The sequence below is a fragment of the Semicossyphus pulcher genome, unplaced genomic scaffold (genome assembly GCF_022749685.1).
Source record: "Semicossyphus pulcher isolate SPU_LCO1_2020_fin unplaced genomic scaffold, fSemPul1.0.p SCAF_11, whole genome shotgun sequence".
Lineage (NCBI taxonomy): Eukaryota > Metazoa > Chordata > Actinopteri > Labriformes > Labridae > Semicossyphus > Semicossyphus pulcher.
Genome location: NW_027211615.1, coordinates 7,093,840 through 7,121,026, shown reverse-complemented (window position 1 = coordinate 7,121,026; position 27,187 = coordinate 7,093,840). Strand labels below are relative to the sequence as shown.

General features: G+C 41.5%; 1 protein-coding gene across 1 annotated transcript in view; it reads right to left on the bottom strand.

Annotated features, from left to right (window-relative positions):
- Positions 1-26,014, bottom strand: part of LOC138611617 (regulator of G-protein signaling 6-like) — a 124,982-nt gene extending 98,968 nt beyond the window's left edge. The window contains exons 1-2 of the mRNA XM_069684798.1: positions 25,937-26,014; positions 15,673-15,995 (exon numbers count right to left, since the gene is read on the bottom strand). Of these exons, the coding sequence (XP_069540899.1) occupies positions 15,673-15,891 (219 nt within the window). The 5' untranslated portion in view covers positions 15,892-15,995; positions 25,937-26,014. The remainder of the gene's footprint in view (positions 1-15,672; positions 15,996-25,936) is intronic.
- Between the last annotated feature and the right edge of the window lie 1,173 nt (positions 26,015-27,187).

Genomic DNA, 27,187 nt, shown 5'->3' with positions numbered 1-27,187 from the left:
TTGAAATGCTTTGAGTTATTCCTGAAGTAACTTTAAAGAGGGGGTATTATGCTGTTTCATATTGTAAGGCATATATATAATGTTACAATGTTGGATGTCCAGACTAAACATGGGTGAAGTTTCAAATCTGTATGTTGGAGTCATCCCCAGGCTTCTCAGCTCAGTCTGCTGTGAACGCCTGGTTTCACACTGTTTTTCTAAATGCTGCACTTTGTGATGTCACAAAGTGACGCCTCAGCAGGCTTCAGAGAGTTGGCTAATCAGAAGTAAGCGGGCTTGTAGAGGCGGGGTTTCTTAAAGGGACAGAGCCGACTGAGTTGTTTCAAGCAGAGGCTGTATGAGGGCCTGTACAGAGCACAGACCACTGTGAGAAAAATTAGGATTTTTTTTTAACTGTAAATTATGCTAAGCTACTCCAATTAGCATAATAACCCCCCACCTCCCCCCAAACAAAGCATTAACGAAGCTTTGATTTATCGAACAATTAAGACAGAATATTTTCTAACTTCTGAAACTGAGTTTCTGTTGTGAAAGAGTTTTAGTTGTGAGAAACAACTCGAAAGACAAAATACCAAGTCTGTTCAGCTGTAAATAATTCTCTGAGGGGATTTGAAGTGTGGATGCGGTGCAGAAAATAGAGCACAAAATAAATTGCTTTTTGTGAAATGTGAAAGATAATGGTCGCCATAACAAACCAACAGAGGATCATCACCAAACCCTCCCATTCCCCTCAGCTCTAGGGAAAGATTTAGCATCTTTCAACTCATTCTTTTGGTTTTATGGCTTTTAATGTTTACTGTTTTGGATTACTATCACTGCTTTCCCCAGGACTTCACAGCAGACAACGCTAGCAACTTGCTTGTGAATATATTGGAGAATTTAGCAGACATAATGTTAGAAAATTCCCTTAGGAGTTGGTGGAGACCAAAAAGTAGCTAAAATGAGACAGGAAAAAACCCGAACAAATGTACCCTCTTATTGCTAATGCTTCAAAGGGTATGCAACCAGTTTGCTAACACCTTAGCTGTAGCATCTTTATACGGCTCGTTCCACTCATTTCTGCTGTAAATTATGTTGTGAATTACGATAATGAGGCTTTAATTTAGTGTTAAACTGGCTCTCTATTAGCACTTATTTTTCACTTTCAGAAGTATAAGCGTGGGATTGCATGTCAAACAAACAAGTTGACGTAAAAGTGTTGCTAAAGCAGTCACATATGGCAAAAAAAGCACCTTCATATTCAACATGACACCACTCCAGAGCAAGAGCAAAGAATCCCTCTGAAAAACAGCAAAAGCAAAAATAGTGTGCTAAGAGTGATCATCCTGTCATCTTAAAATTTGCAATTTAAACTCCCCCAATTAGCCACCCACCGTCACCGTGATTTGATTAGCCTGCTGCTCTCTACCTGCTCTGTTGTGATGAGCTCTCTCTTCCAGATATCTGCAGGCGGCTGCACCCTGATTAGACGTGCTTAGTCATTCACTAAGTGACAAGAAGCATACACACACAGACAAAGACACACATGCATGCAGGTATGCATGGACACACGCACAGGAAACATCATTCAGTCATGCAACAGCACAAAAACAACTAAGTGTAGTGTGTGCACAAAATATCCCTTTAGACACATGTACACACACACTGTGCTTTACAGTGGTCACACTGTGTTTTTATGCAGCTCCTTAAATAAACTGATAAAAAACAGGTAGATGTAATAAATCTCGTGTCTTTGCAGCAGGCAGAAAGCGAGCAACAAGGCTGAATATCTGTTCCGCAGTTTCCTTCTAAAACTGAATGAAGACGTTCCCACGTGATCGCACTGTTAACTATCTTGATCCGCAGTATCTGCTTGGATACTGATGCCCTCAGACTTCGGCTGTAGAAGGGATTCAGCGAGCTGTGACTCACGTTCCTGCTCGCCAATGAATATCTTCGGCATGTGAAATTGCCTAATAAATATGCACTGGATCGCAGCGACTGAGCATGACTGGAATTTTATGGTTTCGTGGAGGCTCGAAGGCATAAAATAAGTCATCACCTTGAGCAGCCTGCATTTCATGTTGACAATAAACAATACAGTTATTAAAGTTATTCTTAATAGTAACATTAAATCACAGCACACTGGCTTTATGACTGCACGGAGCACTATGACAAACGTCCTCTGTGCAGTCATACAGCAATTGTTCTTTAGAGGAGATATATGAAATCATTTCATCCAAAAAATGTTTATTTAAAAACACATCAGAATTCCTTTTCTTTGCTTTACAGACACAAACCCTTGAAAGTTTCTCTCTCAGTGTATGTGTGTAAATATGCGCAGCGTCGATGCGAGAGAGAAGCATTTTGCCTCTGAAGGTCTTGCAAGTTTCAAAGTCACCCCGAAGACTTGAAAGGAAGAGAAGCGGGAATGAAAGACAGAATATACCTGGAAAAATTGTGCGTTAATACATAAAGAGTCCTGAGCTTCTTCTCAGGACTGCTTTGATGTGTTGTGGACATTTTGTGAGGGCATTTGCAACATGAAAACAGCGAAACACACACACACACACAGAGCCGGTGAGAAGCGTGTATCCAACAACACAAATCTTTACTTCTGTTTGGGCTCTTCAAAGACGGCTGAGAAAACATAGTTTCACAGACTTTATAGTTTGAATCTTACAGCAGAAGGCCTGTTAAAGCACTGAAGTTAGATTGCTAGGATTTACAGGCTGAACTTGGCTGTAAGTCTGCAACCGATTGTGCTTCTCATAATGAATTATTATTAAGTCCTTCAATCAAATAAGTTTGTGGGATTGTCAAACTACTTTTTGCAGAATACAACATTTTAAGACAACAAATAAGACTTAAAGTTATAACCTCGAAGATCTCAGTTTCGTTCTCTTTGGCGGCACCTATGGTGATAAACAGTAACTGCTGGAGCACACTTCCCAGATATCCAGACAGTGTTGCATGTGTGACGTCCACGGTTGGCTCCAGTTGTAACTCTTGATTTTCCTCCCTGACGGTCGCTTTCCTTTTTAGACTGTTTGTCTTCATCTGAGCGTCGAGTTTGTTTCTTTTTCTTTGGATTTTCACTTATTGTTGAAGTTGTATCTGTAGTCATCCATCTTGTCTTTGTTTGTTCAGCCATAGTAGATTACTGTTTACTCGCAACACTTGCAGAGACCGGAAAAGCAGCCGCTTAGCTCCGCCTACCCTCTCTGACAGACCAACCACCGGCTGATGGAAAACGCGTCACTAATGCCGCTTGGGATTTTTTTTCCACAAATGTCGCCACAGACACCCAGTCTGTGATACTGCAAATGCAAAGGCTTTCATCAGTGGGCCATAGGCTCAATCACGTATTCGGCAATAGATAGAGACTTAACAGGCATTTATTTAAATGAAAATCTTCGAGATTGTTACTTTAAAACCTTAAATCTCGCTTATGAGTTAGTTTAAATTATTCTGGGGGATTTTCTTCCAACACTTCGTAGGAATATTTCATCACTACAAGAGAAAACAACATTTTAAGACAACAAATAAGATTAGAGAACCAGAATTTATGGATTTTTCTTGTGGATTTGATTGATCCAATCCATTACCGGTTGTAAACAGAGTAAATGAAGACCATTACTGTAGCCGTGTGTGTGTGTGTGTGTGGAAAAATGATTGACATGTGATCAATATTTTCTCCATTAAGAGATCTCATGTCTTCTTAAGAGAGACAGAACATCAACTGGATTTCTGTGTTATTGAGGGGGGAACTTAAATAATGAAGACACTTTGTGACCATTTTTTAAGGAAACTGCTGAAAAAAGTGAAAGTATTCATGGGATGGAGAAACACACTTTTGATTTACCCCTGAAAAATGGGCCCAAAAGGTTCACATGAAGTGTTAAGAAGTATAAATATGCTGGAGCTCATTCCATTTCAATCCACCAACAGGAGACATTTTGATGTATGTGGTGGTGGATCCCTTAGGGGGAAGGCCATAGAGGAGGCAGGTGGTCATTCTCCCAAAGCAATGACAACATGTCTGAAACCACTGAGGATGTTTCAGCCTCTGGCTTCATGGGTCAGAGACATGTGAAGACCTGACAAAGGAGCAGAACTCATCAGAGTGATGGGTGAGGGGAAGAAAAATGGGAGAAGAGGACACTTGAGACAATTCCAACCAAAAGAATGACAAAAACATGCTCTTTATAAAAATGATGAAAGCCTCTTGTAATTTGGCTTGACATATTAAAACAAATTAATGATATCAAAGTTAAGAGTCTCGAAGCAGCTGTTCACAACATTCCTCGAGTGCATGACAGATTGTGTTTTGACTGACATCTGCTCAGAACACTAAAATGGCACAACAGGGGACCAGTTTAGTCTAGACCTTTATGTTTGAGTTGTCTGAGTCAGAATGGGAGGAGGAAGCAGAAGCCCTGCCATCTGACAACCAGTCATTCCTGACGGTCACTGACGGTCGAGTTTCAAAATTCTTTTCTATCAATATCACAGTTAGCAGTTAGCATACGCATGTTAGCTGTTCTCTAATCTCTATTTACAGAGACATGGATTTTAGGGATGGTAAGTGTTCTAGTTTCCGTTTGTACTACGCTTGTAGTCTGAGTAGTGTTGACCAATCACGTATCAGCAGGCTGCGGCGTATGCAGGAAAAACAGTCCACGTGGAGAGTAATCGTAATGCGCCGTAATGACATCCCGGCTCCCATCAGCGTCATCTGATGACGATTTAGCTTCTTATTAATCTCTATAAAGATACATCTGCATGCTAACAGCTAACAATTCATTCTAGATCTAAAATTCAACTTGGGAAAAATGTGTGTCACCAGAGCCGTTGAGATTTCCCGACTTCCTCGAATGCATCAGAAATGATCGATTCGACCTCCATTCATCAAACGAGCATTTTAAAAGATGTTTTCTTCTCCTCTTGAGGACAGACCTGACAAAGCTTCATTTTGACTTTTTACAAATCTGCATCATGACATCTGTAATTTCGGCAAAGGTAAGACCTGTTAATTAAAGTAAGTCACAAGAAAAACAGTTTATTTTTCTGTAAACAATGCAGCACGCGGAAAAGGAAGTTGTTTATCGCTAACTGCCGGCTACACGCCAGACATGTTCGCCGTTGTCCCAAGAGGCTCTATCGTCGTCAGACTATAGCCGATGGAATCCGAGATTGGCTGTTCTCAACCACAGAAGGAAAAAATAGAGTCTGCACACTGGATCATGCTCCCAAGTAGTTCTTTTATTTAACTAACGCGGGAGGGTGACATTTTTTCCTCGGAACTGTTCTCAAACACCTGAAGACACTGTAGCGTTACGTAGTACCATATTATAACAGGAACCAAAGCTAGATTGGGTTGTTAAAAAACACAGAAGTCAATTACTGTCTATTTTAATACAAATAATGCCAGAAACCTGCAGCGACTTGAATAGAGAGTTTGAATTTCCATAGATAAAGTTTTCACAGCAAATATGGCAGAACATTTTTGGATGGAAACTAGACCCAAGAGCATCTATCAACTGTCTACCACAAATACCACCAAACACTGTGACATGGCTGCAGATATTGTACGTAAACCCAGTAACTGTGGGTGCCTGAACTTTCAGTTCAGAAAATATTGAAAGCTTCCATTTTTGAACAGACGTTATGGGTTGTATTGGAAGCGGCAGATATTTTAGATATATAATTACTAATACTAATATAATTGGATGCTTTTGAAAAGACAGTAGATAGATGAATGCTGAAATACATCTTTCCTTTCACTGCAAACAGGTGAACTAATGTTCAAAATGAAAAGAGTCACACAACCACACAGTGCCAAGAAGGTCCTGTAAGGCAGTGACCCCCTGCTGCAAGGGCAGCATCCAACACCCGTCTCACTGTGGCTCTTCGCCCTCGCTCAGGGCATGTTCCAGCAGCTCACAGGAATACGGGAGCAGGTATCTGAATAAACAGCTTGTTAAGTAAACAGGCCTGCAGTTCAACAGCTGCTGCTATTGTCACACCAAAGGAGGAGGAAAAAAGGCTGCTCGCACACACGCACACACACACACACACACAAACAGCAGCATGCACAAACACTCTGCATCCCATTTTCTCCGTCCTTTTTCATCACACTTACACACACGAATGCACGTGCGCGCGCACACACACACACACACGGAAGGATGATGTTAAGGTAAGGAGGTTCACTGCTGCTGACAAGAGTGGATGGTGTTGACTCGCCTTCTCACCAGCAGAAATTCGAAGCTGTCAGCCAACATCTGCCAGCATCTGTGTGTGTGTGGGTGTGTGTGTGTGTGCGTGTGCGTGTGTTGGATGCTGATAATAACATAAGTGGAGAAGGGAAAACAATATTCAACCTGACACAAAGAAACAAGTGTGTAGATGTTTGATACACACCTCTCTTCTCTCAGATATACGAAGTAGAAGAAAATTGACCATATTCACAAAGTGGCTATTTTCCACTGACTTCATGCCCAGATGTGACGCTCAAATGTAGGTATAATATCCCTCTGCTGTGTCCCAGGTTCTAACTTTTATAAATTAAGGATATCTTACAAATTGTTATGATTTCAACAGCAACTGAAAAGGCCGTGAACAACAAAAATCTGGAGATAAATCTGGCCTAATGACGAGTAACGAGAAGATATTTGAGAGCTGTGAGACAACAGCTAACGTTACCATTCAGCCACTTACTAGCTAATATTTCTGTTAGCTAGGATGTTTGGAAGCTAATATTGCTGTATGTATGTGTAACAGGATAGAAAAGGAAAGGTAAATTCCTAGCTTACACACTGTTAGCTAAGAGTTAGGAAGTAAATTCCTAGCTAAGATTACTAGCTATGGCAGTTTTAGCTAGGAAGTGTTTGAAAGCTAATTTTTGGTAGTGTAACACAAACCATTAGAAAAAGGTGTAAATTCCTAGCTTACGCACTGTTAGCTAAGAATATGGAAGTTAATTTGTAGCTAACATAACTAGCTTATGTAGTGTTAGATAGTTAGTGTTACAACACTAATATGAGCTGTTTTCTAACAGTGGTGCATTTTGCTGTTAATGTTTTGTTTTACTTCACAATGTAGCCTGATGTCCTTCTGGATTTTCACTATTAGTTTCATTTTCTGTAGCCTACCAAATGAATCAGGAAGCGGTAAAATTTTAACGATTGCCTGACATTTATTTGACTTACAACCTGGAATAAACGTATAATATTACACTAGCATTTGAGCTTCCCACCCTGACAGTTACATCAGAGGAAAATGGAGGTCAAATGAACATGGTGAATTGAAAAAAAACTAAATAACATAAAATGGTATCATTTAATAGAATAACATACAATAGAATTGATTCAGTTGGTATAGAACACAGTAAAATAGATGGTATAAGACTGAATAGAAAGCAGAAGATAATAGATCAGAGTGTCATAGGCCTATATAAATAGGGGTTTATGATCTGTCATGCCGATACACCTTATTTTCATTTGAATGGACATATTAGAAAAAAACAGAATATAACAGATAAAGATAATATAATATAACAGATAAAGTGTAACAGTGTAATATAGAATATAATAATAAAGCAAAGAATAAACTGAGAATACAGACAGACACGTAGCCACCAGAATGAATAAAATGAAGGAGGATAAAGAAGAGAAGAACAGAAAAGAGACAGATCCATACAGCCTCTTTCTGGAAGATGAATGGCTCTCAGCAGACAAGAGACATCACTTCTCAACCTAATTACTCCTCAAGCGCTGACCCAGAATCAGCCCTCACATTCCCCCTTCATTTAACCATCCAGCCCCTTAAATTGACCCTGTGTCAGCGAAAAGTCGGAGTTTGAAATGAAAAAATCTCCTCAAAACTGCTTCAGTTTTAAGATGAGCTTGATACTTCCTGTCTTTGGGGCTTTTGTAAACGGAGAACCAGGGGCATCATTTGCATTTCCCTCCCCCCTCATTTTGTGCTTGCGGATGATTGATGACTCATGCAGAAAGACTAATGGGAATGCAGGCCGGGGCATACATATTTCATAACAAAGCAACCTTTCGTGTAAGAGCAAATGTTGTGAATCAGTAGGTCGGCTTACGAGCAAGTGTTTTAATACAGACAGGCTGAATGGATGCGAGAAATGTTGTAGTGGAAATGCTTTTTCAGAACAAGTAACACCACTTTAATCTGTGTGTAAAGCCTCTGTTGGATTTATAGTCATTAGTCAGTGCAGCATTACTCTGTGTTCATCTACATAATCAAATATGGCCAACATTAGCACCAAAATATTATCATATTTCCATATCACACGGTTGGAAATGCCTTCTGTTAACATGAATAACAACTAAAACTTGTCTCCATTTTACCCCAAAGGGAAACAGTTTGTACTGTTATGCTTATTACAGTTATGTAATAGCTTTAATTCATATTATATAAACTTAAATAGACTTGTCACGATGGTTGACAGGCAGTAATTAAGACATGTACAGCTGTCAGCATGCTTCAGTTTCACATGTGTAACATAATAGCAGCATTAATCTCACAAGCTATATTAATGTTAGAACAATCTGACAGTAACTGTTATATATTATTTTAAATATAGCTTCTCAGTTTTAGTATCCTTTCTGCTTATTCCTCCTTACAGATTAATAAGTGTCCATTGAAAGACCCCCTCCAGTGAAGATCCAGTGTTTAACCTTGTAAACATCTCCATATGGTGTTCTTCATGTGCTACAAGACATATCAGGGACAACACCAGTATCATCTCCATGGCTGGGCCTGTCTGCTTTTAAACTGCAGTGTACCAAGGACAGGCTGAACAACACGTTTTCAGATTGGCAGGTTTGAGACGTCACAATTATATGCATATCATTATGTGTAACCTATGGCAACCACTTCGGCGATTGTCATTTTTAAACTTCCTACTGACCACTAATGTTAAGGTTACTACTACTAAATACTACATTTCAAGCGAGCTAAGTTTCAACAAGTTGCCACTAAACGATGGCAGGGACGAGTTTTGTTTTTGTGATGGAGGGGGCAGTTGGAAATTTGCATAGTGGGCGGGGACTATGCAGATTCAGGAATTTTTAATGAGGGAGAAGGAGAGGTTGAAGATAATTAAATGTATTTTGCAGAAAAAACAGACAAAATGTATTATTTCAAGCAGAGCATTATATACGTCTGAAAACATGACTGGAGCTGAGCACATTGGTTGCACAGAACATCTTGCAAAATAAGCTAAATGTTAAAAAATAGCGTTAAATATTTGATTCTAATCGGTCAAAAACAGGGAGTTTGGCCACGCTGGAGAACACACTCTGCCTCACACACAATGAATAGGCGAAGTTATTAAAAATTGATGGATATTTTGGGTGAATAAAAGCCTGCTGACTAACTTGAAACTTTCTTTCTACATTTCACAAGTGCAGCAGTGTGCACAAAGCCACCACCGGCACGTCTGACACTTTAAAGAATTGGTTTTGTTTCTTTCTGAAAGTGAGTCTGACAGTGATTTATTGTTGCTAAAACACATTGTGAAGCAAAACAGATAGCATGCAGTCAACAAAGTACATCTCAAGATTCAGACATATTTTTTAATCCTGAGATGGCTGCCTGAAGTAACCTTTACTGTGTGGAAGCTACATGTATCATGTATCACAGATACACTGAGATCACTTGGGATTTCTGTACACTGTTTTTTTTCTCCACATTTTTCACTGTCTCTCTACCCAACATCTCCTTTACACTCCTATGCTCCCTGAAGCCCCCTCCCCAGCCTGCATCAGGAACTCATTCATCAAAGCCGACACTGGCTGTTAGTGTCTTGCAATTCCTGCTGCGCCTTCAGCCTCTTTCAGCTCAGCCTGATATACTAGATATCACAGTGAGCTCACCCGAATATGGAAGCCCTTAGCGGACATGCATCCATACATTTTATTTGCTCTGTTTCCCGTGGTAACGAGTAATTTCAGTGGTTTTCTCAAGATCTCGAACCACCCTAATGAGAAGTTAAGGCTATTTCTATGTTTGTTTAGTGACATGAAAAATAAGTCGAGATCTTGAGGAAACAACAGGAAATTACTTGTTGTCATAGGAAACACAATAAATAAAATGTATGGCTGCTAAGGGCTTCCATACCAGAAGCACATAGTTATTAAAGATGGGGTATTATGCTGTTTCACATTTTAAGACATTTTTTTATTTTTTTAAGAACACCAAAAATGTATCTACGGGGATACATTCATAAAAAGTGAGCTCTTCTAGTTCACATTTAACACTCACTACTTCCTCTATGTGAAAACACACAGATATTTGAAATTACTAAAGAGGTGGTATTATGCAGTAGCATGTAAATGGAGAAGAGAAAGGGGCCTAGTATGGAGCCCTGTGGAACCCCACAGGATATATAAATTGGGCTAAATAAATGGCATTAATTAATACAAGCATTGAAAGGCTTTCAGTTATTCCTGAAGTAACTTTAAAGAGGGGGTATTATGCTGTTTCATATTTTAAGGCATATATACAGTATATATATATATATATATAATATATATAGTAATCCCCAGGCTTCTCAGCTCAGTCTGAAGGCTGCTGTGTACACCAGGTTTCACACACAGCTTAAAGGTATAGTAAGTAGGATTTTCGTAGAAAAGTAAAATATAGACTACAAATATAATATCATATAAATCATCACTTATGGGCCTCTACACATGTGTGTTGGTGAGTGTGTGCAGACCCTTGTGAGACCCTTCCCTCTGCATCTATTCAGTTGTTTTGCTTTGCACGGGACGTTTTTAGGAGGGGCGCTGTTGTGGTTCCCTGAGCCAATCACAGCGTAGGTGAGTGTGGGATTGGTTCAAATTAGCAACTGGGCCCCATTCAGACCGGCGAACATGGAGAAAGAGCGATGCAGAGTTGGCCCTCTTTCTGTTGGACAGGTAGGTGCCTCCAACCGGGTAGGACAAGCTAACTGGCGGTTAGCATGCTAGCGCAACGGTAACCGTGATGCTGTCGGTGTAGGCAGGGGTGGGTGTGTTCTCACACAAGAGAGTGAGAGTGAGCTTCTGGTAACAAAGAGCCCAGGAGGAGGGGCCCAGTTTGAATGTGTTGTTGATAAAATGCAAGGTCAGTCCTACTTATTATACCCATAAGCACGTACAGGACAAAATCAGCAAAGAGATAAGACGTAAGGCTTTGTCCACAGGGGGCGCCAAAATCAACACAAACCTTTAATCCTTTGACATCACTATGAAATAATTTCTCTGTATAGTGAACACAACTGTTTCAAACAAAGATTCATAAAGCTGAAATCATTACACCTAGTTCATCGAGTAAAGCTACACCAATAAAAGCAGTTAAATAAAAGGACATACTGTACATGAGATACTAGAGCATGTCCACTTTATACAACTGGTACTTTATGTCTGTCTCAGTTTTTTGAATCTCTAAACTTTTGGCATCAATAAAAACGCGTTTACAAAATATAAAGTGAACAGGGGTTTATTAAAGTCTTTAGGGAATTAATTAAAGTCAGTAAGATGTCCACATGTAACAAAAACAGGTAATTAGTTTGATTTTTGTCCTCCCTACAATATTAAGACAGACAAACTGGGGAATGGAGACCTCAGGGGAAATCAGTCATGTTGTCAGGGTTGGTGAGTTTTGTCACATTATAGACGTTCTATAATACAAACTTAATCATTAAACACAAAGAAACTAGTTCATTTTAATGCTTGTATATGAGCTGTTTCAAGTTCATTAAGCACAGATGTTATTTTCTCACAATGACATCCTCTCTGTATGTGGCCAACATGTTGCTTAGATTTCTTTATTCTTGCTTTACATGTAGTTTGACCTCATAGATCCTTTTGGACGAAGAACAAAAGAGTCTAGCCAAGTGCTTTGGATTCAACTTTGTGCTGACACCTTTGACAAAACTTTTAAGCTCCTCAGAGGCAAAAGACGGAGACAACATAAGCTGCCAGTTCAAGGTGAAACAGGCTGCAACAGGGTGACTTCAGTTTTGTATTGCTGGAGCACAAATCCCACCAGGAGGCTCTACCTGAGGCTGCTCTCAGCATCGTGCTGACTGGCTGTGCTGTGGATGCTGTCAGCGAGCTGCATTTCCTAAACACTGTATGAATTGCAGTTGTCAGCTATTATTGCAGAGTGTGGTGGCACTTCCTGACAGAGGAAAGTAAGCAGAAGTTATTTAAGTCACCTTGTAGTTCTTCCACTGAGGACGTGCTACACAAAAATGTTTCTTTAGCGTTCTGGCACTATTTTTACATCAGTTTACAGCCATGACATATAAGTTAATGTGCGCTCGCTGTCTGCAGGTAACTAATTCTCACACAAAGTCCATGCTGTCAGCTCATCCTGACCTAATATCACCTCCTGCCCTCCTCTCTGCTGCTTCCAGGCTCACAGGGCAAACCTGCCTCTCTCTCTCACAGTTCATCGATCATAAAACACTGCGGGGCCATGATGTCTGTATTTCACTACTGTCATTCTCAGGCCTGGATCATTTCAATGGAAATAGATTAGATTCTTGCCATTGTCTTTTATTCAGCTCTCGGTGATATACAATGACACCATATATTGATTCCCGCAGGAGAAACTGTATATTCTCTTTTCCCTCATGGCAAGGTCAAAGGTCAGGGTCAGAAGTCTCTTAGCAGGGTGGATGCTTAGCAAAACAGGGACAGAATTTGAGCCAGATCTTTCTGAGTAACATCGATCATTGCCGTGTTGACCCTTCGCTAAGCCCCTCCCTTGAGCGTCCACCGTCCAGTCCTACGTTAGCAACCGTAACTAGGCGCGGGAGGCTGTCAAGCTTTCAGAACAAGGAGCAGTCCGACAGCAGATATCCTCAAAGTTTAGAGCGGGGTGTCATATTTTTCGCTTTTCCGAAGCCAAAAACTCAAGAGGAGAGATGTTGACGTGGATTACAAACTGTGTAAGACAGTGATCTGGTCTCCGCTTGCGATCCTGTCTGGCCTTCACTACCACCACCAATGATATCAGCACAGCCTTTATTTCACCAGCCCTTGGTTTGTGCCTTTGTTGTGGCTTTCCTGTTGTGTCTTTAGGAGATCCAGTGTGTGGATCAAGCCCAGAAAAAGTGAGATAATTTAGTTTGGCTAGCAATGTGCTAAAAGATATACGATAATGAAAGTTAAAGGGACTCATAATTAAACATTAGCTAAAATGCAACGATATATTGACTTACCCTGCTGTGCAGGAATATTGTTGTTCCTGTATATGATCATCCTAAAGATGAATTGTCAATACGTAGGCTGCCTGATGCTTGCATTGGGTGAGCTTTTGCCTCGATTCTTATGTTATAAAAAGTTATATTCTGGATAAAGCTTTCAAATGCGTTTCTGTCTACTTCTCTCTGATTATTGGGAACTATCTTTCTGCTATTATTTCCCTTGGAACATCTCTCACAGTTATAGTTGAAAACGCCATACATGCCCAGTGCGAAAGCTTGACAGGCGTAGCAACAGTAACCAAGGGGGGCGGGACCTAGCGAAGGGTCAATTAATTGTGATATAAAAAGATGCTCGATTTCTGGCTCTGAACGTGGCCCATGTTGTGTCTCGTTGCTGTTCTTTCTCTACAGTTTCGCCCACAACACTCTTAAATCCCTCTGCTTGTCACAGACAGATTCCGCGCCTTGTTTCCTAAACCCTTCTCTCCTAAAATGTAACACCCTGGTCTTTTCTGACCGAGAGAAACATGTTGTGGGCTTTGTTCTGAAATCCATCTCTCACTCTGTCCCAGTCTGTCAAGAAACGCTTCAGCTTCATTTGCTCCAGAACAACAACTTCCTGTTTTGTGTCACAAGGCAACAAAGGAGAAATTCAGCCGAATTTGCAACCACTAAAAAAGGTATATTCTATGTTGTAAGATTGTTACAAAACGCGCTTACAACTCTATAACTGATTATCATTCTACATTACAGTCCTCACTAAATCATTCAGCATCAATGTGAGCTCAGCTCTTTAATGATAATGTCATGTAACAAATCATTCATGTGGAGAAGCTCTGTGTCGTGTGATAAATAGATAATCTATGCAACAACTGCCCGCCTTGCTCCAGGTTTTTCTTACCTCATATATGAAGCATTTTTTTCTACATCTGTGGTTTAATGCGAGCGCCTGAAGTCCAGCAGCCGCCCTCTCTCTACAGCTCATAAATACTAACTCTGATTGAGACCTTCAGGTCTACTGAAAGCTCGACCAGGAACAACGGCACAGTGAAAGCATTACATGTCTCTGCCTGGTCTGGAGTTTGAGTCTTAGCCAGTTTGTGGTTCTAGGTGGAACATTTGATAAGACACTACCACAGCCTTTGTCAACCAGGAAAGAGACATAAGAATGTGCATCACCCTGATGTCTACATATGGTTCATACTTGCTCAAAATAAAACAAGATGGCGCCGGACAAAATGCTAAATTTGAGGCTTCAAAACAGGAGTTCACAAACCATTGGGTGACCTCATGTTGGTAACGTCCACTTCTTTTGTCTAATCTGTTAGTAAAGCCCACAAAAATAACTAAAATCAGACAGTATTAGGAATGCTCCTTGTTTTATGTGTGCTTTGTGAATAGTAGAAGCTAGCTGGCTAACAGCAGAGTGATTCACTTGGAGGGAATGACTGTCCAACGCAGCAGCAGAGCCAAGCAGAGCTCTAAAGACACCACGTCTATTGCAAAGATACTGAACGTTTCAAGCATCTAATAAAGGTAAATTAAAAACTAATGACATATGTGCATGTTTTTTGTTTGTTTTTATCTGTACATGTGCACAATGACATTAAACAGCTGACTTCTTTCCTTATAAATTGGTTTTATATCAATCTTACTCGCTGTCTTAGGGTGCTTTCACACCTGACAGCTTTGGTCCAGACTTTCAGACCTTACTCGGAGATGAGTAGAGGACAGACGTGGGAGAGCGACAAGGAAATAGAAACATGGGCTGACCAAACAATTTCATCAATGCTTGTGGAAACGCACAAGAACACAGAGGTGTTCAAACTGTTCATAGAGAAACTAAAGGAGAGTGGAGCTGATTGATCTGTGGAACAAGGTCGGTTAAAAGTAAAAAGACTCCGACAACACCACATTAAAGTCTGTGATTGTGTTGATTGAGGAGTGTGCTCTCTCTCTCTGTTTACTTCAGGGAGTTTTCCCAGGTGGAAATTCTGACCAATTAGAGTTTCCTCGCACATTAAAACTTTTGGTCCGCTGGTAAAAGCTGCTGCGTGAACTCAAACTAAACTCAATGCAAAATGCAAAATTATAACTATTCTGTCTTTGATTCGGATCAAACAAACGGCGTGAAAGTGTGTGAGAACAAATTCTTACAGATCCATGGTGATGTTTGCAGCTGAGGAGGATGCAAACGTGTACACGGTGAGTGTGGGGGAGGCATGGAGGGTTGCAATTAAAAAAGAAATCAGTATGCAAAGGTAATGTCATGGTTTTAAACAAGGTTTAAGAGGACTGTGCACATCTCAGTAGAGATTTAAAACCTCTCCCTTGAGTCTGAAAAACCAACATCAGCAACCACGCTTTCCTCTGAAACCTCAAATAACTCTCTCAGCATTTGGCTCTGCAGCACCAAAAGATCACACACAGAAAAAGCGTCAAGTTTTTTCCTCTCTTACCTTTCTGTAGACGATCATGTTGGGGGAGTCGTCGTCCGGGTCCACGATGCTCATGGACCTCATGGACCTCATGGACAGCAGAGGTCGGGTTGGGGTCGTCTGGACGTTCTCCTTCCCTTCTTCAGGACCCTCATCGCTCTCTGTCGCCTCCACGGTACTCGTCTGCTCCTCCTCCTCCACCTCCTGCTGCTGCTGCTGCTGCTGAGGTGCCTCAGCCATCTCTACAGTCTCCCTCTCCTTCCTCTCTTCTTCTTCTTCTTCTGCGTCAAGTTATCCTCTCCTCTTCTTTATGTCCTGTTTTGTCTCTCCTCAGCGTCCAGAAGCTGTGGAGAGAGAGAAGGAGAGATGAATTAGACAGAACAACTCACCGCCGGGCTCCGGTCCCCCATCTCTCTTTTTTCTCCTCTTCTGTCAGCAGGCCCGGGATGGATGAAATGAAGGCATCATAAATTCTCCTAGTTTTTTCTGTTATCTCCTCTTCTCTTCCTCCTTCTCCTCCACTGTCACATGAGATTGACGTTACAGGAGAAGAGAAGACGTCGTGTTTAAGTTTTGCTCCTTTTTAGTCCCTGCGGCTTCTTTCTTTCACAGACATTCATCTTAATAATTCATCAGATGCTCGGAGACTATTACAAATATATTTTCCAGTACAGAGAGTGATATCATGACAGGTAAAGACTTGTTTTACAAAGTGGAAAGAATGCATTTCTCTTTTTTGCTTGGCCTTTTTTGAGAGAGAGGAAAGTGGATAGTGTTGGAAACAGGGGAAGAGAGGGTGGAAGTCGAACCCTGGCCTCACTACATGGGCCACCGATTTAACCGCTGGGCTACACCAGCACCAATGACTGTATATAAAGATGGACGACGCGTCTCCATCTGCTCTTATTGTACGAAGTTGAAGCCAAAATACCCCCTGTGACAGATGCTGCCATCTTGCAACGGTGACATCATTTGGAGCCAGAGTTGCGCAGTAGAAATCGGCAGGTGGAGCCGCTGTAGCCACTTCCGCTAACCAAAACACACACTTAACTTACAGAAACAACCGCAAGGATCCCGCACACCGGCATGTTTAACAGCAGAAGTTTCTCTGTGTTGGTCTGAGTTTAACGTTCACAGATATGTAAACTTCAATGACTGTAGTGATTGTTTTAGTTACGTCTCCTCTCACCGTCCGTCCTCCACTCTGCTAATCAGGAACAGATCAGCTGCAGGAGCCAGATTTGTCAACAGAGGTGTCAACCATCGTTTTGACAGCATCAAATAACTAATTAAAAATGAACACTTGGACGTAAATCAGCATGATAAGAACTAACTATAATGACAGAAACCATGTTTGAGAAACATTTATTTGGCGTGTATTTTGATTTTATAGTTTGACTCATGTCCCATCTGTTAACATGGAGGAGGCGGGCTTTACGGCCTATACTGCAGTCAGTCAGCAGGGGGCGATAGAGAGAGTTTGGCTTCACTTTCAGGGAGCTGTCATGTCGTCCATCTTTTTATACATATATAATCTATATAGTCTATAATCGACACCCATGAATGCAATCCTCTATTCAACTTTTACAATTAATATTATTTTTTCTTTATTTATACTTTCAATACAAGATTCAGTTCAGAGGAGGGAAATCGCAAATAAATGAATGCTAACCTTTTTAAAAAGAACTACAGAGTGTAATTTAAAAAATCTTTCATACATTTGTTACTTACGTAATTTATTTTTTAAGATTATGTTTTTGTCTTTATTGAGAGGACAGCTGAAGATTGACAGGAAACATGGGGGAGAGAGAGTCGGGGTAGACATGCACCAAAGGGCCAAGTTGGAGTGGAACCAGCGCCAGACAGGTCAAGGACCATGCCTCTGTACGTGGGGCACCGGCTCTGTCGACTGAGCTAAACTGGCCCCATACATTATTTATATAATGTATGTATATTTTTTTAAAGATTGTTTTTTTTTGTGGCGTTTGCCTTCATTATATAGGACAGCTGAAGATGGACAGGATATGTGGGGAGTAGAGAGTGGGGGACATGCACCAAATGATCAGCAGGCCGGGAGTCGAGCCTGTGATCAGTGCGTTGAGGACTGTATCCTCTGTACACGGGGCGCCTGCTCCACCAACTGAGCCAAACCAGCACCCCTAATATTTTTTTAACATTGTAATTAAAATTAAACAAAGTTAGCTGTTTCCCCTTCCCTGCACGTTTTAGTTTAACATGTAAAAATAAACACAATATAAAAACTCATATCCGTAATAACATAGGGTCGAGACAAACGCTCAAAGAAAGCATAAATTATTCAAATCAGCTGCTCACAGAGCGCAGAAACAAAGTACATTTCTGTTCAAGAGAGGGTAATAAAAAATCCATCTCATTTCAATATAACATCACAGAGCTACTACTAACAGACGTACCAGTACGACAGTTTATGACCCCATGCTGTATGTACACACACTCACACACACACACAAATCTGGCACCCCATAACTCCCGTCAGCTCCTTTCTGATGGTCTGAAAGCTGTCAAAATATTGACGCCCGAGGACACACGAGCTGAGACAAAGTGAGAGCGGAAAAAGAGGAGGTGAGGTAACAGGAGGAGAGTACAGAGAGGAGACGTGAGCACGTTTAATTAAATTCAGGACACAGGAGGAAGGAAGAAGAGGAGAGGAGAGGGGAAGAGAAAGAGTTGGCAGAAGAAAAGGATGATTCAAATACCTCCTACATCCTTTTATATCTGTCTCATTGTCAGACTCAAGTAGCATCACTGTGCCAGTTTGTTACATCCAGACTGTAACTGGGACCAGTTCTCTTTTCATTTCGTCTACACTTATGGGGGCAAGTTTCCTTGATGGCTGAATACAATGTGCTAAAGGTTGTCTAAGGACGTCTGAGGAAACACACCGTTCCTTACTTGGTTGAAACGTAATGGACGGGATTTCAAGTCTGCAAACTGCACAAAAAGGTTTTATCCAGTATCAGTGATCGTGTAGAAGTTGCAAAAGGCTTTATTACTTTGCAGAAAGTTCAACAGGAGTAAGACGTCTTGTACCTTTATTTCTAAAATCAATTGACACCACTTATAATCCTATCTTAGAGATGTCACTGTACTTTGAATGATAAAGCATTAGAGCCAATAGCGCCTCACAAGAATTCAGATGATTTTAAAATGTAATAAAAGGTTTTGTGGCCGAGCTGTGATAAAGGCAGAAGCAAAGCCGAGTGAAGACGGTTCATTTGATTGTAAAACCTTGTGATTAAACTGCTGATAAAATCCTCCTCTCTCCCCTCTAAACTGGGGTCGTCCCTCTTGTTTACAGGCAGGCTGAAATAAAGTGAAAGCTTTTGAGGACATGAAATGTTCCAGAGCACAAAGGCCAAAGTGTTGAATCATAACTCCTGGACTTTCATCTGACAAATGTTACACAAAAGGGAACACAGATTTTTTTTATGACATCAAATAGAGCACAGCTGTGCTTTGTCACACAAGTGAACATGGGAAATGCAGTTCACAGTGTTCACAGAGTGGTACATTCCCCGAAGATGGTTAGAGGATGAGAACACAACAAGACACGTAACACAGAGACAGCTCCAAAAATACTGAATATCACAAAAATGGGGCGACGCCTGCGAGCTAGTTCAGGCAACTCGAGCTGCACTGATTCAATAATTGATATACGTCACTTCCACAATCACCTGACAACACTTCCTCCCAATTGGCGCTTTATTTAAGCTGTAAGATTCCCGCTCTCTCCCTCTGCTCTGTCATCGCCACTGCTGTTCTGTATCAGTACTGTGCTCATACTTTCAGCCCCCCCACCACCCCAGCATCCACCTGCAGGCTCCGACTCAGGGGTTTCAGATATCATCTCATCACTCCTCAAATTTCTGCATGTAAAATAAATCAGCGAGGAGTGATGAGGTCGGAGCCCAGACACCAAACACAAGCTATGTTCTGCTGCTGCAAGAAACATTTCAAACAATAAGTGAGCGTGATTTGTCTGACTGAAATAAAAATAGTTTGATAAAGCAGAGAGAGGTAGCAAGCTTAACTCAGGGGTTCTCAAACTTTTTGGGGCCAGGGACCCCTTACAAGGAGAACATTTTCCAAGGACCCCCTCATAATCATAACACCGATTAAGCATATGCTTACTACCATTTGCACTCTTTGATGCTATTGGAACTATTTGTATTGTAAAACTTAGCAACCTAAATACTTCAGACTGTTTCAAAGTGATAAACAGAAAAACATTTCAATTATAATCATGTTAACACAACTTATACACTTTAAAATCAGAGGCTCATTTTATTCTAATTGCTTGTGGACTCAGTTTGACAGCATTTATTAATTAGTAGTTAAAAAAGTAATTGATCTTAAAAGCTTTCAGAAAATTAACAGCAGCAACACAGCTGCAGGAACGGTTTCATTGGCGCAAATGGTCACCATCTGTAGACATGCGTTTTTTAATGATGCAGCACAATTTTATAATTTATTATAAATGTATTATGATTATTTCACGGACCCCCAGACTGTGGTTTGCGGACCCCCAGGGGTCCTAGGACCCCACTTTGAGAACCACTGGCTTAAACAATCATCAGGGGAATATTTGTATATTAAATGTTTGTATCAAAATGGTTTAATAAAAATATTTTAAGGGTTTTGAGTTTCGGGGGCTCACTTAGCTCAGTTGGAAAACATGTAGTTTGACATGAAGCCTTAAGCGACAAGCAGCTGGATGAACAGCATTAACACATCCACCATTTGTTCACTCGTGCTTTAATTCAAAGGAATAGTTTTCGCTAAAGTTCCCCTTTTTTTTTGAGTTTTAAGAGTTTAATACGATGTTCAATGACATGATCTCGTGCCTGTATGGAAAATATGCTCCAGGCATCAGCCAGCACACCGTCTAAAACAGGACAACACTAGCAACGCTAGCTCCTGACCAAGAAGTAGTCCTGCACACATCTTCCTGTAAAAGCACTTCATTCTCACATTTTGTTATTTGTTCGGATGTTAATTAGTGAGCTTTAAAGGTGCTGTAAGGAGGATTTTGTTAGCTTGGGACAGAGCCAGACTAACTGTTTCCTTCTGCTTACAGCTAAGCCTGGTTAGCTAGCTGCTGCCTGTAGCTTCCTTTGAAAATGGGAGTGATTTTAATCCTCTCGTCTAACTGTTGGCATAAAGCAAATGTTTTTATTTCCCCAAGCCAAGCTTAGCATACAGGTCCCCCTATACTTACAAGTTAATAAGCTGTGTCTCCTTTGTGTAATCTGTAACGAGCGGGGATGAAAAAGAAACAACAATTTAGAAGAAGTCACACATTTGCTAGCTTTAGCTTAGAGAGAGAACGACTGAATGTCTTTGAGCTGCATGGGTTTTGATCTCACGCACACTTTATAACCACAGTTATTCCACATGACACTGTTATTATTTGAGTTTACAGCTTGACAGAATCAATACTGAACATTTGGATGGCTGCAAACACAATATGCTCCAGTTTTTAGAGCTAACTTCAAATGCTAGCTGGCTGTAAACTCTAAGTAGAGCATTGCTTGTTCCTGTGTGGATGCTTTCAGATGTGAGTGTGAGTGTGTGCGTGTGTGTGTGTGTGTTTGTGTGTCTGCTATTGGCACAGGCGTTTAGCTCCATGTCAACTGGCTCTTTAGATCAATACTCTCATCAGCCAGCTGTTTGCGAGGGAACATACAAACGGAGCGTGCAGCCTCGAAGGGCTGCAGCGTGTGAAGAAGAGAACATGCAGCTCGTGTTTGAAAATCCGAATGGGACCAGAATTGAATGCATTTTTGAATCAATGGCTCTCAATCTGCCGTCGTCATTATCGGCATACCATCTGCTTAACAGGTATTACAAAGCGTTCAGAAATGAGTTTGGTTTGTTTCCCTGTAACGCTCAAGTTCACAGTCGCACTGCTCCATCCTGCTGCTGGAAACACATGCAGCCCTGCAGGCCTGGGATCAATACCTCCAATGTTGGCTCTGACTCATGATTTTGCATATAAATGAAATGTTGAGGTTGAATACGCTTGTGTGATCAGCTCAGATCACACACTGATTGGGTGATTCAGAGGGGCGTCTTATTTAATTGCTTTACAGAAATTAGGGTGTCAGGTGTGGACGCCGTGACAGCCAGAGACGTTTGATGCAATTTCTAAACAGATTTTCTAAAAATAGATGAACATGAGGATGGATTACGACCTCAGATGTTTAAAGATGCTCACAAAAAAAAAAGAAGAGTTTTCTCTTCTCAAAAAACTGAGGAAGAACATTTCCATAAGGTTACGAGTGCTGAGATTCTGGGTGTGTACGGCCTCCTTTTAGAGGATGGGACTACTTTTATACTATACAATATTTGTATTAATATATTACAGTGTTTTTTAGGCACTTTTTTTTAGTATTTCTTGTTTAACTTCTTATAAGACTGCTCCGGAGATAACTCGACAAACAGTTCTTTAAACCATGTCATTTTAGATTTCTTTCATACTTCCTATTTAGAGCCTAAAACTCGACTTGTCCTGTTTCTGCTCTTTCAATCATTGTGTGGAGTATTGTTATGCCTTCTTAGGTGTGTGACGTTGCCCTTAAACATAAACTATGTACAGTATAAGGAGTGGACGCAGCCTCACAGTGTAAAATATGAGGGCCATGGGGAGGTGTCCATAACCTGGAACCGATCCCAGCTGTCATTGGGCGAGAGACGGGGTACAGCCTGGACTAATTGTTTCAAGGGCCCTTTCGTGTTTTAACATTCGTATCGCTAGCTATTCATCTGAGTTGAAACCAAAAACGTTTACACGCTGTAAAAGTGTATTCCTTTGCTGTATAAGAGTCCGCCATCTTGTTCGAATTGGCGCGCAATGAATCTCGGGATACGTTGGGCCGCGAAGGATGCACCCGATGGATCCTTTGTGGACCGGGAATAGGAGGACCCATTTGGCGGCTGCATCTGAAGGACAGCCTTCGACGCGTCGCTGTGACGCAATCGGCCTACAAATACGTCCTTCAAAAGATGCAGCCCCTAAATTGGAACTCAGCTACAGACAATTTAAAGTCACCAACGAACTTAACGAGCATGTCTTTGGAATGTGGGAGGAAGCCGGACTACCCGGAGGGAACCTATGCATGCACGGGGAGAACATGCAAACTCTTACTTCCAAACAGGGATTAAAAATCAGGAACCTTCTAGCTGTGAGGCGACAGCGCTAACCACCGCACAACTGTGCAGCGCCTCCTTTTACCAAAAGAACTACATTCCGACAGCATGGGGACTTGTCTTATGTGTGTTTGTGAATAGTAAAGAATAACTAGCTGAAAAGTTTGACTAACACCTTCACCTGTGTAGCTCTGTGACTGCCCCGCTCCAATCTTTGAACAAGTGCGGTAAATAAGGAAAATAAATCAAGCACTGTCGTAGAGGTGAAACAGAGCAGATTACATTTTGCATTAAAAGAGAATAAAGGTACAACTGGAGTGAACACACCAGGTGAAGCAGCAAGAATACAGTAATCCTTTAATAAACTTCACTGAAGGATTTTTCCAGGAATAATCCACATGACAGTTTTATGAAATCGAGCGATGAAAGAAAAATGTGACATTTATTTTTAGAAACGTGTCACATTATGATTCTAAAATAGCCTGATTACTCTCTTCTTCTCCTCACATGCTGTGCTGACAGGAAGTAGACGCAGACTGAGACTGGTTCTGAAGTCTCTACTATCATGTTCCCTCTGGACCCTTTACACTACAACACACACACACACACACACACAGTTGTTGCTCATCACCACCTATCCACTTTGCTGCAGGCGAGCCTTAGTGAGGATGTCAGGATGTTTTACACTGTGGGACAGCTGTAAAATAAAGGACACCATCAATCCAGCAGCCAGCCTTGTTTATGCACAGCAGGGGGGGAATGATAAAGGTGCTGTTGCAAGACAGGAGCACACCAGGGCTGGGGATCTTTGGGAGCTACAGAGAGAGCCACCAGGGTTTGAATGTATATTATCCTCTATGTTTAGGCTCCTGAAATTAATAATAGGCTTAAAGGGGCCGGATCTTTTGAATGGATATTGCATGGTTCACATGTTTGCGTGTTCATTGTTCACAGTGAAAAAGTGAAAACTGCATAATTCTGTGTTTTTACAGGATGACATGTTTAAAAAGGTCGCCTCTGAAACGGGCCGTTCAGAACAGCTGCAGGTTTCTACGTAGAACCTTGCTCTCGCTGAAATCAACCAATCATTCACCGTCATTCACCTCAGGCCGCCTGAGTCAAGTCAAGATTTCAACTTACCATTCCGATACCTCCTGGCGATTCTGGCTCGTAAGGCCGAATAACCGATCTTAGAGCAGCCATGTTTTCTATGACTTTGGAGTGACAGTGCAGAGCGGCCGCTTGTGGAGGAGGGGCTTTGCAGTCACTCCAGTCAGCCAATCGTGGCTAAGGTCTAACCTTTGAATGGCACAACGGCTTGTTCAATTCAGGAGGAAGGAGAGGCTCCGAAAAATATTTTCAAATATGTGTAAAAAAAAAAATTTCCAACGTGATTCAAATAATAGAAGATTGATTGCAGAGCTGAAATATGTCCCCTTTAAAGTGAGGCACAATAACACAACGCTGTCCATCCTTGAGGATGCACTCATCATACCTTATAGTGTTGCCTTTAAGTACCAAAGAGTGAATGCCATGTTGACTTAGTTTGATGCATCTATGTAATGATGGTGTATTTGCATTGCAACCTTCAGCATTAGATATCGTAATGTGACTCGCTGTTATCTTGCTATATTTTCTGTTGAGCAACTTTTGACGCTGTGGGTCTGTTCAGATGCGTCATTAAAGCCAACCTGCCCAATGAGCGCTCATTCTTACTGATCTTACTGTGAACATTTTTTCTGCGCTTTTCTTTTCTCGGGCTTAATATACTCTCGATATGAATTGAAATGCGTTGACAGTGCACTCTAGCATGTAGGTACCCATACATGTAAAATACCACCTCACCTACCCACCCTCAAAATACAGTAAATGTCTCCCCCATTATCCCTATCAAATCACATAAATCCAATCCAATCATGAAGGAATTATGAAAGATGATTGATCTATTCACTGTGCTGCATGACACACTGGGCAACCTTTACTCACTGCACACTGCAAAGACGTCCACCATCTAACTGTAACTGGAAGCTTCACAAAGCACCAATCTCACAATATTTAGCTGGGGTTGAGGACACGCCTGGAAAGGTCTTTCTAACAAACCCTAAACCTGAAGGCCAGTCCTTTTTGGATCAAGGACGGGGGACACTGTTGTGATGAAACTCTAACAGATCTTCTCCTGTTGCGCATTGAGACTTCAGAGCACCAAAAGCCCACAAAAGTCTGTCAGCAGGGGTGTTTCCCCGGACAGAACCAGTCGTGACAGCTGGGCCACATGCTGCTATCAATTATACATGAGCAACCACAAAGCAACCATACTAACTTATGAAACACAGGATGTGGAGATGGTCCCCACAACCAAGCTCAAATCTTTAATATAACACACGTTTTAGAGAGTTTAGGTTTGATGGATGCTCTGATGCACATGAAACATACTCTCTCTCTCTCTGTAACAGCTGTCTGTGGTCTCTCCATCCTCACAGGACCGCTCCACTCCCCAAACACACGGAGCCAGCAGCGCTGCAGCCTAATTTAGACACTCTCTGACACACGCACACACACACACACACACACACACACACACACACACACACACACACACACACTTTTCAACGCTCCAGCTGCAGACAGTAGCGTGCACGTTTTCCCCAAACACCCAAATACATGGACATCTTGTTAAACTGTCTCTCTCTCTCTGCCTCGCGTGCGCATCCTAGTTGATGTACAGTAAACAAACACACGCTGACACACACACATACATTCACTTCAAACGAAGTGCCCTTCAAGTGTCACTTAACTTCCCCGCTGAGGGCACGCGCCTTCCAATCACAGGTGGGATTAAAAGCATCATCTCTCGTGCGCACTCCGACGCGCGCGCACATACATCTCCGAAATCCACAGTACAGTAACAACATCCGCGCATCACTCTGGGATTCACATCGCAGCACTCACAGTGTTTACACATTTAAGCGCTACGGAAATTCATTTTTCATTTACACATATGTTCTCTCTCTCTCTACCTTCATTTATTCATTCACTCAGCCTCTCTCTGTCTCTCTCTCATCCACTCTTCTTCGCCTCTTCATCCCCTCTTTCTTACCTCAGCGCCGACTTCTCTCTCGCTCGGAGCTCCGAAGCCAAAAAGAGGCTTCACCGACACACCGACCCACCAGAGCGCTGCACGGAGAGAGAGGGAGAGAGAGAGAGAGAGAGAGAGGGAGAGAGATAGAGGAAGAGAGAGAGAGGGGGGGAGGAAGAGAGTGAGGGAGAGAGTAAGAGAGAGAGTGCGAGAGAGAGAAGCTGTGAGATCAGAAGCAGCTGCTGCTCTCTCTAACACTAATATGAAGACGTTCCGTGTGTGTGTGTGTGTGTGTGTGTGTGTGTGTTCTAGCTTAACTAACATTGTGAAGACAAAACTCACTTCACACAGTCACACTGAATCTCACTTTGGCCAGATTAACATATTTTGAAGCCTCATGGGAAATATTTATTGCCTGGCTACAACAGCAATTAAGGTATTGGACGAGATTTACTTTCTTCACATGTATGGCAGCTAGCATGAGACATAAACCCCCTCTTTAACACCTTGGAGTATGCTGTAATTTAGTGGCACAAATCCCCAGCAGAAACTGCATTTCATCCAATTCTTTAAATTCCAATTTGTGTTTTAATTCTTGTGTTTTGTTACGGGCTGAGGAGGAATGTTTGAACTGGGACTGTAGAGGGTCTAGAGATTATAAAGCCCATTGAAGCATAATTGTGATTGATGATACTGGGCATCGGTATATGAATAACAATGAACTGGATTAACTTGGCTGGATGTGTTGATGGTAAATGTTAGGGCTCCAGGGAGTGTACATCATTTAATGAAAGGTCAAGTTATGTCGATCTTATTGACATGATGCCAAAATAAGAAATCACAAATTTGCCTCAAAGGGCTTCACAATATATACAACATGACAACGCGTATACATAGACTCCTGTTTCAAAGAAAAATAGGACATAAAAAACGTTAATGGGAAAGAATAGGGTAACACAACTAACAGCATTACAATTCAAAATTATGTTTATTTTCTGACTTTTAACTCTGTTTTTTCAATTCTTTCGAAATATCACAGGCTGTATTTTGACCTCTTGAGACCTAAAAATCCTTCGAATTAACCTCTAAGGGCCTGTGTCCATCATCCGCTCTATTTGTGCTGGCAGCGCCTATTTTTGATACAAAACCAATGCAGTGTTTTCAGCGCTAAAACACCCTCGGCGTCAGCTGTTTTTTGCTCGTCAGATATCAGCTTTGTCAATAAAAATGGCAGAGGTGAAGCTAATCCTTCTGTTTTTTTTCAAGGTCTAG